This window comes from Phascolarctos cinereus, unplaced genomic scaffold (assembly GCF_003287225.1).
Source record: "Phascolarctos cinereus isolate Bilbo 61053 unplaced genomic scaffold, phaCin_HiC Scaffold_9;HRSCAF=440, whole genome shotgun sequence".
Lineage (NCBI taxonomy): Eukaryota > Metazoa > Chordata > Mammalia > Diprotodontia > Phascolarctidae > Phascolarctos > Phascolarctos cinereus.
Window position 1 is genome coordinate 202,219,405 of NW_027556402.1, and position 12,406 is coordinate 202,231,810.

At 46.7% G+C, this 12,406-nt stretch overlaps 1 protein-coding gene across 2 annotated transcripts in view; it reads left to right on the top strand.

Moving 5' to 3' along the window:
- Positions 1-7,249: 7,249 nt before the first annotated feature.
- The window catches only part of DGKQ (diacylglycerol kinase theta), a 121,574-nt gene continuing 116,417 nt past the window's right edge, over positions 7,250-12,406 (top strand). For both annotated transcript variants that reach the window (XR_002328019.2, XM_021005405.1), the window contains exon 1: positions 7,250-7,759. Coding sequence is in view for 1 of the 2 variants with exons in the window: in XM_021005405.1 (XP_020861064.1) it covers positions 7,408-7,759 (352 nt within the window). In the remaining variant the exon portion in view is untranslated. The remainder of the gene's footprint in view (positions 7,760-12,406) is intronic.

Sequence of the window (12,406 nt, forward strand, 5' to 3'; positions counted from 1 at the left end):
CTTCCGGGCAGCGTTGAGTCGTGTTGGGGGCGGGGCGGGGGTATTCCTGGACTCTGCCCACGAGGGAAGAGCTGGAGCCCTGTCTAGGGGAAAGGGTTAGAGTCCAATGATCTGGGGTCAGAATCCTAGAATCAGGAGCTGTCAGGGATAGTAGAGGCCACGGCGTCCAACCTCTAATTTCACAGATAGGAAAACTGAAGCTCAGAGAGGTCATTCAAGATCACACAGCTAATAAATAGTAGACCAGGTACTTGGAATCTAGGTCCCTGACTCCAAATCCAGGCCCAGCCTGCCTTTCCCAACCAATTCAATCATAATAATCATAGCCTGGAAGAGACCTTAGAAGACCTTAGAAAGCTCCTTTTGCAGATGAGGAAACAGACCCAAAGAGAAGTGACCTGCCTTAGGTGTTCTGACTCTAACTCCAGCATTCTTTTCACTACTTTCACTTCAAGTTTACAAAGCAACCTGAACAAACAGAGATTAAATTCTTCCTTCTCAGAGAGGTAGGAGAAGTAGAGAGATAAGTTTGACACAAGGGAGGGTGTGGAGCAAGGTGTAGACTCTTTCTCTGTGCTCTAGGAAAGTAGCTGATAGAGAGCAGGAAAGGCTTCCGGGAGAGTACAGAGTCTAGGAGCTGGCCCCTTGAAGGAAGGCTTTGTCAGATTGGGAGGGTAGGAGTTTGCTCCCAAGTATTAGGCCAGATTGTACAAAGAGAGGACCTGGTGGGGGAATAGCTAAAGTCTGGAGCAGGGCCCTTGAATGTGGTAACTTATTAAAGTTTTTGGCTTTTAATAGGAAATTTTTGCCCCTTTGGTCAGGGGTGAGGAACCTGGGGCCTTGAGGCCACATGTTATGCTCTAGGCCCTTGGGTGAGGCTTTTTGATGGAGACCAAATTTTACAGGACAAATCCTTTTATTAAGAGGATTTGTTCAGTGAAGTTTGGATTCAGTCAAAGGGCCACACTTGAGGACCTAGAGGGCCACTTGTGGCCTCTGGACTGCAGGTTCCCACTTGGGTTATATTTCTGTCAGTTGAGTTAGAAACTGAAGTCCTACACATCCAGATACACAAAACTTAATGCTGTCTTATACCACCATTAGCTGAGTCCTGAACCGCAGACCTAGTTTCTTAGACCAGTTTCTGACATTTACTGGCTCTTGCCCTTTTTCTGAACCTCATTTTTAGCTTCTTTAACAGGGGAGATGAGGCAGCTAGGTGGCACAGTGGATAGAGCTCCGACCCTGAAGTCAGGAGGACCTGAGTTCAAATCTGGCCTCAGACCAAACACTTGACACTTACTAGCTGTGTGACCCTGGGCAAGTCGCTTAACCCCAACTGTCTAAAAATAAAACTAAATAAATAAAAGGGGGGCTAGTAATGCTCTCTCTGCCTTTGTCATAGGGATAATGTGAGGATCACAGGGGATCGTGAGAAATAGTAGGATATCGAGGTCAAAGTGCAAAGGTTTGGAAGTTACAAGACAAATGTCGGTCCCAGCTCCCACATTTATTGGGTTTGTGACCACGGTTAAGTCAGCCAGTCAGTCAAAAAGGATTTATTACTGGCAGGTCCCTGGAAAAAGGAATGAAAGCAAAAAGAAAGACAATCCCTGCCCTCAGGGAGCTTCCACTCAAATGAAAGACTACACATAAAAGGGAGCTGAAAAGGGGAGGGGTGGAGGAGAAGGCATCCTTGGGGGAATGGGGGGGGGGGATGGTGGTGAAGTCCAGAGAAGCGACAGAAGAGAAAGGAAAGACTGACCTAGACCCTAGGAGTAGCTTACAAAATGGGAGAAGGGGGCTCTTGGGACAAAGGGATGTTCCAGGGTGAGAAAACCATAAGGTATGAGGAAAATTCCATGGTGAGAAGGAAGCTGAGGGAGGCATGGTAGTAAAGTATAGAGAGTCACTAGTGAGGAATGGTAAGTCTTAACTTCTTTGGGCCTTAGTTTTCTTATTTGTATGATAAGGATAATAATATTTATGCAACTTAACTCATAAAGATGTTATACAGAAAGCTTTGTAAACCCTGAAGAGCTATCTATAGAAATGGGAATGGTTATTATTATTATATCTCTGACCAATAAAAGCAGCTAGTGGTGCAGTTGATAGAGTGCTGAGCCTGGAATCAAGAAGCTCTGAGTTCAAATCTGACCTTGGACACATACTAGCTATATAACCCTGGGCAAGCCATTTAACCTCTGCTTGCCTCCATTTCTTCAACTGTAGAATGAGGAAAATACTTTGCAGGATTGTTCTGAGAATCAAAAGAGATAATACTTGTCAAAAAAAAAAATTAGCGTAGTGCCTGGTATAAGGTGGGTGCTATATAAATGCTTATATTGGCTGTGTGACCCTGGGAAAGTCATTTGTCTTCCCAGTGCTCAAGGCAGCCCTCTAAGATTATAAGTAGCAGAGAAGGTACAGGCCTGCACTGAAAGAGGGAATTTCCTCTCCACGGAGTTCCCTATCCCAGTAAAATCAATGGGCCAGCCCCTATCCCCATGTGTGAGAGCCCTCTACCAAAGTGCTTCCCCCAAAGCTTCTTGACAGGGCAGAAATGACGCTGGGTTCTTGGAGTCTAAACCAGTGGGTTGGACTAGATAATCTCTAAGGGTTTCTGTCTTTGGCTCTCTGATGCCAAGAGTACAAGCTCAAGAGTAAGGTTTCCAGGACCGCCTAGGCCTTCCTGGTTGGAGGCAGAGATTCTTAGGGGAGTGCCAACAAGGGATGAAATTACCCACGATGCATCACTGCAATTTTTAAATACTGGCTACTGAGGCACACAGAGAGAGAGAGAGTCTGCCATAGTGAAATCCCAGGCCCTCAAAGTGTTAAAGTAATGGATGCTAAAGTGTTTTGGAAGCTGTTAAGTGCCAGACAAATGTGAGAGAATATTAGCAAGAGGATGATTACATGTAGGGGATGCTCGTAGGTTTATTTTGGTGTTGATCCCTTGATATATGAGGTGATGGATGAGGAAATGCTTTGAGAAAATATAAAGCCCTATAACCTACAATTACGAGGTCTGGTAATCATTCTTCAGAGAAGAAAGAGAGAACCCACCCAGATGGAGTTAGGAAAAGCTCAGTCATTGCCTATTGTTTAACAGGACAAACCTAAACTATTTATCTTGGCATTCAAAGCTGTCTACCACCTGGTTTTCTCCTGCTACTCCAAATCTTGCAACCTCTACTTTTTAACTCAAGCCCTCCCTTCTGGCTAGCTAAATCCCTCCCTGGCACACATCAAGTTCATTGACACCTCTGAATTTTTGCTGAAGACTTCCCCCTGCCTGGAAAGATACTTCCTGTCTCCATTCAATTCATTTAAATTCAAATCATGCTTATTAAGTGCTTACAATGTGCCCAGAAGTTTTCTCATCTGTAAAATGAGCTGAGAAGGAAATGGCAAACTGCTCCAGTATCTTTGCCAAGAAAACCCCAAATGGGGTCATGAAGAGTTGGAAATGACTGAAAACTACTGAATAACAAACAACAACAAAGGGGAAGACCCTAAAATTAAATAATACCTAGGGCCTGCCCTCATGAAGCTTACAGTCTAGTAGGGGGATGACATACACACAATTATACTACATACTACTATATAGTAAATATATGTAAGGGGTAGCAGAAAAAAGTTCTATCTGAGGTCATAAGATGAAGGTTGCTACTAATTGGAGGGACTCAAGAATGCCTTGGTGGCAGAGGTGCCATTTGAGCTGGATTTTGAAGGATTATTAGGATTTTCACAAGGAGAGACTGAAGAGGTAGGGAATGGATACTATCCCAGCAGAAGGGAAGAGCATAAGGAAAGGCATGAAGGTGGCCAAGTAGAGTGCACTGATGATGGAGGTCAATCTAGCTAGAGGAGAGGAGCAGGAGAACAGATTAGAAAGTTAGGGTGGCACCAGACTACTGAAAGCGTTGAACACAGGAAACATTCAAGCCTGCCCATCCTTCAGGGCTCAGCTCACCCTCTCTACCCTCCTTCCCTCCTCCTGCAAGATAAGATTCCTTTCCTGACTAACTCCTGTCTCACTGACCTCTTTCTTTTATGCATCCCTATAGCTTATTATCTGTGGTGGACCATCTATTCTACCTCCTTTAAGTGGGTAATTAGTTGGGTAGATCGGGAAACTACTGCATACAGTATGTATAATATGACTGAATTTCATTGTGGTCAAGTTGGAGAGCTGGAGGCTAGATGATATACAGGGCTTAGTTTGTATCATCCCTATCTCTGTAACCCCCTGTGTAGAAGGTGGGACCTTACCCATGGAAAATGCTTAGATGCATGTAGAAATACTGGCTGAAGTCAGATGTGCTCAGAGCTGAATGACTGCATGAACCCAAGGACTAGTGATAAAAAACCTTAGAACAGATGTGTCTGAGGCTGCAGGCCAGCTTTGTGGCCAAGATAGGCAACACTCCCACCTGGTTGAAATGCAATTGGGGAATATTTAACAAAATAAAAATACAGTAGAACACAAATAGTGTGAATATGTGGTTTTCTAAATCAATATACTGCTTGCTGGCATTCTTAAGTAAAGGTTTAGTAGCCCCTGTTTTGATTTGAGTTTGATATCACTGCCCTAGAGGCAGGTTTCTGGTGTCACAGTCCAGGGATCTGTCTGGACTCTGCTCAACATTTGTCTCAATGATTTGGATGCTTATCAACTTGTAGATGCCATGAAATTGGAATGACAAGTGGAATGACAGAATGAGAACCAGAGAGAGGCAGACAAAGAGAGGTCTCAATCGACTGAAACTGAAGATTAGTTTAAGGTTCTAAGAATGGTTAACTTGGAGAAAAGGGTAAGAGAGATTTTAAATTTTAAATTTCAGAATTTAACTTCAAATTAAACTTCAAATATCAGAAATATTACTGGAAGTCAGATTTGGCCAGATAGCAATGGAAATGGGTGCTGTAAGAGGTGGTGAGACTCCCACAACTAGAAGTATTTTAGCAGAGGTCGGCTGACCATGTATCAGGGAAGTGGTAGAGAGGATTCCTGATATGATTTCAAGGACTAAAGTGCATCATTGCTTAGGAAGCACTCTAATAATTTGTTGAATAAGTGATACTGTCTAACATTTGATTCATTTCTATTCTCCCCTGTCTTGTTTTGTTCTGTGTTCTGTGCTATGGGCTCTTCCCCATAGTTAGCTCCCTGAGAACTGCTCCTTCTCTGGGTCCATCAGACTGGAGCTGAGCATGGAAGGATCCACAATAATATTCTAGTTGAGTTAAATCAGAAGGCCACTAACTAACCGTATTTTATGGTTCCACTTTAATGGATCTGTAATTTCATTCAAGGAGATAGCATAGTAGATAGAGAGATGGACCTGGATTTAAGTAGTCCTGAGTTCAAATCTCCCCTCAGATACTAGCTATGTGGTGCTGGGCAAGTCACTTAACCACTGTCTGCCTCAGTTTCCCCATCTGAAAAGTGAGAATGATAATAATAGTACCTACCTCCCAGGGTTGTTATGAGGGGGGGAAAATCAAAGAAAAGCATGTTATTAACCTTAAAGTACTATATGAATGCTTATCATTATTCTTAGCTAGCTTGTAGTTGGCACCAACAAAAGGAAAAGGATCTTGTAAAGTGCCAGGCTGCAGACCTGTAATTTCTGCATAATGCTGCTGGAAATTCAGTTCAATAAACATTTAGAAGCATTTGTTCTGGGCTGCACACTGAGGGAGTGTAAGAGATGAATAGGACCTGATTTCTGCTCTCAGCAAGCTCCCAATCTAGCAGAAGAGAAGAAACAAGGGCTCTAAGAACTATAATAAAAATGAAATCATGGCAGTTACAAAAGAAAGGTGCCCAGCAAGCCCAAAGCTTAGGGAGGAAAACCCATTTCTAGGATCTTAGAGCTGGAATGGACCTTAAAGCTCTAGTCTAACTCTCTTATTTTATTTACAGAGGGGGAAACTGAAGCTCAGAGAAGGGAGGGACTTGTCCGAAGCCACAAAATTAATAAAGGGCAAAGCCAGGAGGGAACCCACAGCTCTCCTGACTCCAAAAATCAGTACTCTGTACATTACGCTAAGATGCCTCTATTTCTGCCTGGGAATCTTGGATGCCCTAGAAAAATGTAGAGGGAATCCAGGTTGTGGCCTGAATGAACCTCCTCCTCTAGGCTCAGGTGAACAGCAGAGATAGAGTAGGAGGAGGAGCACAGAACAGGGTTGGGGGAAAGCCTCTACTGACTTGGAGCCAGAATTCAACTCAATAATTCGACAAACTTCTATTCTGGGTCAGGCAGGATACTACTGGCTGGGGTAGCAATGTCAAGAATGAAATAGTCCTCGTTGCAGGAGACCTCAGAGGCCATCTAGTTCACCCTGGTCCATCATTTTACAGATAGGGAAACTGAGGCCCAAAGAAGTTAAAGTGACTTGGCTGGGATAACAGGTGGTAAGTAAGCCTCAGAGGCTGGATTTGAACTCAGGTCATCTGATTTCAGGCTCAGTATGCTTTCCATTATATCAGTCGGAGAAAGATAACGCTGAACTTGGGAATCAGGAAGGTTTTGAGTTCAGATTCTAGTTCTGAGGCTCACTAGCCATATGTCAATAGAGAAGTCTTTGAACCTCAGTTTCCTCATCTAGAAGTGCCTTATCATAATGTCTGTAGTACTTAACTCACTGGGTTGGTTGTGAGGCTCAAATGAGATAATTTATGTAAAGCTCTTTGCAAATTTTAAACTTCCGTATAAATGTCAATTATTGTTTATTATTCTTATGCCTACTGGCGGATAGAAACAAGTAAACAGATAAGTAAATGCAAGATAATAGGAGGAAAGGCTTCCCAGTACTAGGAGGAAAGGAGATGACCCCGGAGCTGAGCCTGGAATGCAGTTGAAGAGTCTGAGCGAAAGAGGCCAGGAGGGATCACCAGTCTTGGTTCTGCTAACTCGCGAATCCTTTCTCCTCTCTGGGCCTCAGTTTCCTCCTTTGTAAAACGACAGTGATGACCTCGGGGAGATCTAATGTAGCCCCTACCCCACCGCGTTTACAGTTGCTGGCGAGGAGTGAGGAGGTGGGAAGGCTGGTTCCTCCATGCGCTCTGCTCCTCCCCTCCCCTCCGCGGCGCCCAAGTCTTTCAGCCAGCCCCGAGCCCGCACCGCCTCGCACCTGCGGGGTCCCCAGCCTGGAGGCGACCCCGCCCCGCTCCGCCCCGTCCCTTACGGTCCCACCCCCTGCGCCCGTGTGCCCGGAGCCGGCGCCTCTGGGCATGCTCAGTAGTTCAGTGGCCAAGGTCTGGCCGCCAGTCGGAAGCTGTGTGCGTCTCCGGCTCTAACCCCCGGCCGGGCCCATGCGGACTGCGGAGCTTGAAACCCCCCGTGCGCCCTGGGCGCCCTGCGCCTAAGTCCCCGGCAGGCTGCGGGCCGGATGGCGGCGGCGGCGGCCACGGGCGCTCGCTCCTGGTTCGGCGGAGGCGGCGGCGGCGGCGGCGGCGGCGGCAGCAGCAGCTCAGGCTCGGGCTCGGGCTCCGGCTCCCGTCTGGGGAGCCCGGCCTCCAGCCCCCAGCTCGGCGGCGGCGGCAAGGGCCGCCCGCAGCCCGGCCACACGGGCCAGGGGCAGGGCGCCGGGCAGGGGCAGGGACAGGAGCCGGGCCCCAAGCCCTCGGCGTCCCCCGCCGCTCCTCCGGGCCACAGCTTCAGAAAGGTGACGCTCACCAAGCCCACCTTCTGCCACTACTGCACCGACTTCATCTGGGGACTGGCCGGCTTTCAATGCGAGGGTGAGTGCGGGGACTCCCAGACCCCCTTCCCAAGTACAGATCTCTGACTGGGACCCCTCATCCCCAACTCAGCAGTACGTTCCATCTATGGACGCTTCAGCTCCTCCTGGGGCAACCTTGAACTCACTCCTAGGGCTTAAAGCCCCTCCAGAGACCCTCCGCAGTGGGTGTACGTCTGTCTAGGACCCCCTGACTCTTCATTAGGGATGGGCGCTAGTCTAGGACCTAGTACTCCTCATTCCTCCCCCCCTCCCAATTTAGGGCAGATCTTAGCTAGGGACGCCTGACCCACCTCCGCCCTGAGGACAGATCTCAGGCCAGTCTCTTGTGCCATTCACTACCTTCCTTGCTATGAGATCCAAGCTTTTGTCCCCTGGGTCTTGATGCTGGGACCCTTACATCTCTTCTCCTGCCTGCTCTCCTCTGCATCATCCCGTCCAGGCTATCCGGGTTCTAGATTTGCCAGCTTCTTCCTCTATAGAGGTATAGCTTGGAAGCCTGACCTGGGGTGAGGAACACAGAATTGGAGAGCAGGCCAGGTTAGGTTTGGGGGTCTCTGTATGGAGATTGGAGGGAGGAGTAACCCTCCCTAATTCAAGGTCCTATGTTTAGCCTGGAGAAAAAAGGATTTATGGGGCATATTGACCTGCTAGACGTCACCTTTCCACCAAACCTCTGTCCTCATTCTAACCTCGTCTGGAAGGACCTATTCCTTCCTCTCATAGATAGCATTTTGTATTTATCATACAGTGTAGTGAAATATGGTTACCTATGCCTTCTAGTAAAAAGTAAGCTCTGGGAGGCAGGGTCTAGATAGTTTCTAAGCTTTGTGGCTTCCCCAGCCTTGAGCACTCTATATACACAGGTGGAATCTGTTGAATTGACATTGTTCCTATATGTTAGGGGAGCATTCTGGGAGCTTTGGTTGTGTGCCACCTCCGCCTCCCTCACCCTGTAGTGCTGTTGGCTTTTCATCGGCAGTCAAATCCCTTTTCTATGCAGAGACCAGTGCTGGGTATTTGGGGATGGGGGGAGACAGAGAAGCAGACCAGGCCCCTGCCCTTAGCTGGGGAGTCTGGCAGCTCTGGATGGTTCAAGGGAGAGGTCACTTCAGGATGGTGTGGTCAGGGAGGGCTTCCTGGGGAAGCTGGTGCGCAAACAGAACCATGGTTTGGATTCAGATGGGGCCATGGAAGGTATGGTGTGAGCAAAGGTGGCGATGCCCTGCGTGTGTGGGGGTAAAGCTGGGAGTCCAGGAGCCCTTCCTATGGAGGTCTCTGTGTACATCTCAATCAGGTCAGTGTTGGGCCCCCTGGGAGCTCCCCTGAGAGCACAGTCCTGCTCCCAGGAGACCAGGGTGCAGCTCTTCACACAGCTGTCCTGATAGCCACAGGCTGGCTGCAGGATTAGATCAACTCCTTGATGCATTTTGTAAACAGTAGAACGTTAGAACCCGGATAGGAATGGACAGGGACTGGAGTGGGTGGTATTGCTCTAGTATTGGTGTAGAGGGTCTCCGAGATGAGAAAGCTCCTTCTGTCACACATGTTAGTAGCTTCTGGAGTCAGCAAGCATTTATGAATGCCTACTATGTTCCAGTCACTGAGCTAAATGCTGAGGATAAAAAAAAGGCAAAAGGTAGTCCCTTCTCTCAAGGAAGTCCCAGTCTAATGGGATGACAAGATGCAAACAACTACATACAAACAATCTATATACAGGATAAATTGGAAATAATCAACAGAGGGAAGGCCCTAGAATTAAGGAGGATTGGGAAAAGCTTCTTGTAGAAGGTGGTGTTTAGCTGAAGGAAGCCAGAAGGCAGAGAATTCCAGGCATGGGAGACAGATAATGAAAATGCCCAAAGTAGGGAGATGGAGGGTCTTGTGTGGGGAAGAAGCCAGTGCCACAGGATTGCAGAGTCTGATGCATCCATAGTTTTAGAGAAAGGAAGGACTTTAAAGTATGGAATGTCAGAATTGGGAAGGATCTTCAAGACCAGACCCTTCATTTTACATTTGGGGAAACGGAAGCTGTGTAACACAGAGCAAATTCATAGTAGAGCCTGAACCAACTCTTGGGGATTTTTTGGACCCATCTCCCCCCTCCTCAGTTTTTACTGTGCTTATTGACTGCTGTGCAGAAAGGGAGCCCACTCTTGGCAGATAGCAGGCGTTATGTATGCTTATTGTTTCAAGGATCCAGAACTGAAAGGCATTTAGTCCACCACTCCCCCATTTTACAGTTGAGAAAACTGAGACTCAGAAAGGTTCAGTGATTTGCTATGGGTAGTGCAGTTAGCAAGTGATAAAAGCAGGCCCACATCAGTCAGCTGACTGATCTTTTCCATGGTGCCTAGTGGCCTCTCATTTAATTTTCCATGTTCTTGGTGGATTGTAACTCACTGATTAATGATACTTTATGAGATGGAGCTTAGGGCAGAGTAGGAAGAAGTCTCTACTTGGAGCCCTAAATGCTGAGTTTGAATGTCACTTCTGCTACTTAGAAGTTATGTGTGACCTTGGGCACATCGTTTCACTTCCAGAGGTATCTTTAATATCTGTAAAATGGGATTATTAATGCTTACCTCACTGGACTGTTCTCAGGAAAATGCTGTGTAAACTATAAAATTCAATACAAGTGAATCATTTTTATTACTACTAATGATAACAACAATTTAGTTTTGTGGCCCTGGGGCCCTTGGGGAGCCATGATATGGGACAAAGGAACCATTGTAGTAATAATACTGGGTGTGCAGTGTTGGGTCCTGCTAGCTGTCTTTGAACTTCTCACCTTCAGTCTGGGAGAGGATGATATCTGGAGAGCCCTTACCTGGAGGAGAATCATAAAGGAGGGATAATTACTGTAGCAGTATGCATTTCTATAGCTTTTTAGGGTGTGTCCCTTTCAAGGCCCCTGACAAGGAGGTAGTCCATTTTTATCCCCATCTTACAGATGAGGCCCAGAGAGGGAAAACCACTTGCCCGAATTACACAGCAACTAAGAGGCAAAGGCAGTCCTTGAATGCAGGCCCTCAAACTCTAGCCTTCAGTACTCTTCCTACTGTTCCTGACTGGTTTTCTTCCTCATACTATGGACCAAACCCTTTCCCATTTCCTCTGTCACCTTAGTTTCCTTCCCACCCCTTTCTGCCCCCATTAGTAGCGGCTTCTGAAAATGACTGCTATTAGCCACTTAAGCAGGCCAACAAAAGACCCTGGGGTTTAAAGGAAAGAACACTGGAGGCAGAGGGCCTGGGTTTGTATCCTAGCTGTGACTTCTCCCTCTATCACCTTGGTCATCTCTTCTTTCTTAGCTCATTTTCCTCATCCCTTATTGGATGAGAGCCAAGATTATCTTTTGGGGGGGTGGTGAGGCAGTTGGGGTTAACTGACTTACCCAGGGTCACACAGCTAGTAAGTATCAAGTGTCTGAGGCCAGAGTTGAACTCAGGTCCTCCTGACTCCCGAGCTGGTACTCTATCTACTGTGCCATCTGGCTTCCCCCAAGATAGATGATCTTTAAGGCTCTTCCAGTCCTATATCCTAGGAGATGACTAGAATCTGGTAATGGTTAAAAAAAAAAAGGCGTTTTTTGAAAGGAACATATAAGGTCCAGTTGTCCAACATAGGATGGTGTTGTGGAAATAGGCCTGGGAGTTAGGATGCCTGGGTCCAGATCCCATCTGTCTTACTTCCAAGTTATATAGTCACTGGGAATGTACTTTCCCAGAGCTTCCATTTCCTCAATGGTGTATCGGCTGAGATGTGGCTCCCCACCTGTTTGAGAACGAGGACCTCATTTTTCATCTCCAGTCTTTCAGATTCTGCCCCCTCCCCATATGATAGTAATTATGGTATTAGCTATAATGTCTTGATTAGAAAAAATATATGTGACTAAAAGCTACTATGAATTCGGGAGTGCTTTTTTTAAGTGAGTTATATTTTTAGTAATCACAATAACATCTATGTGCATATGAAAAATGGAAACACATATGAGTGAGATGTATTATTTATTGTCTACAGAAGGTATAACTTCTTATTTGTGGATTTGCAGACCCCTTAAAAATAAACTCCAGCCTCGAAGGAATCCATAGCCCTCAAGTTGGGACCCACTGGACTAGAGATTTTCTAATTCAATTCAATATTTATTAAGAACCTACTACTATGGATGAGGCACTGTAGATGCATCCATCCCTGGTTCAAGATTTTCAGCATAAAGGCTGTATACAAAGCAGGCCTCTGGGAACTTTTTGAACCTGCGGTCGGTGATCCTCAGTGACTGTCGTGAAACAGCCACCTACCTCCTGAAATTTCTCCTTCCCCCATCAGGACTGGTGGGAAGCCATGAGTCCTGGCAGATCCTGTAGGGTTAATAGGCTGCCGAAGATGGGATTGTTGCCTACAAATAATATAGCTCTGCCATCCCAAGCAAGCCCTGACAGGACTCCTAGGGAGCAGAAGTAAGCCCTCACATTGGGAAAATACCTTCTGTACTTAAGCCTTTAACTTCTCTCAGGCCGATTTTGAGCTTAAGCCTGGTTCTCTCCTGAGACTGGCAGAGACGATTAGCAGCTATGTGAGCTGAGAGGTACTAAGGAGGATCTCTGTTCTCCAGGGCCCTCTAGACAGGCAGGTGTCCGATGTTTGG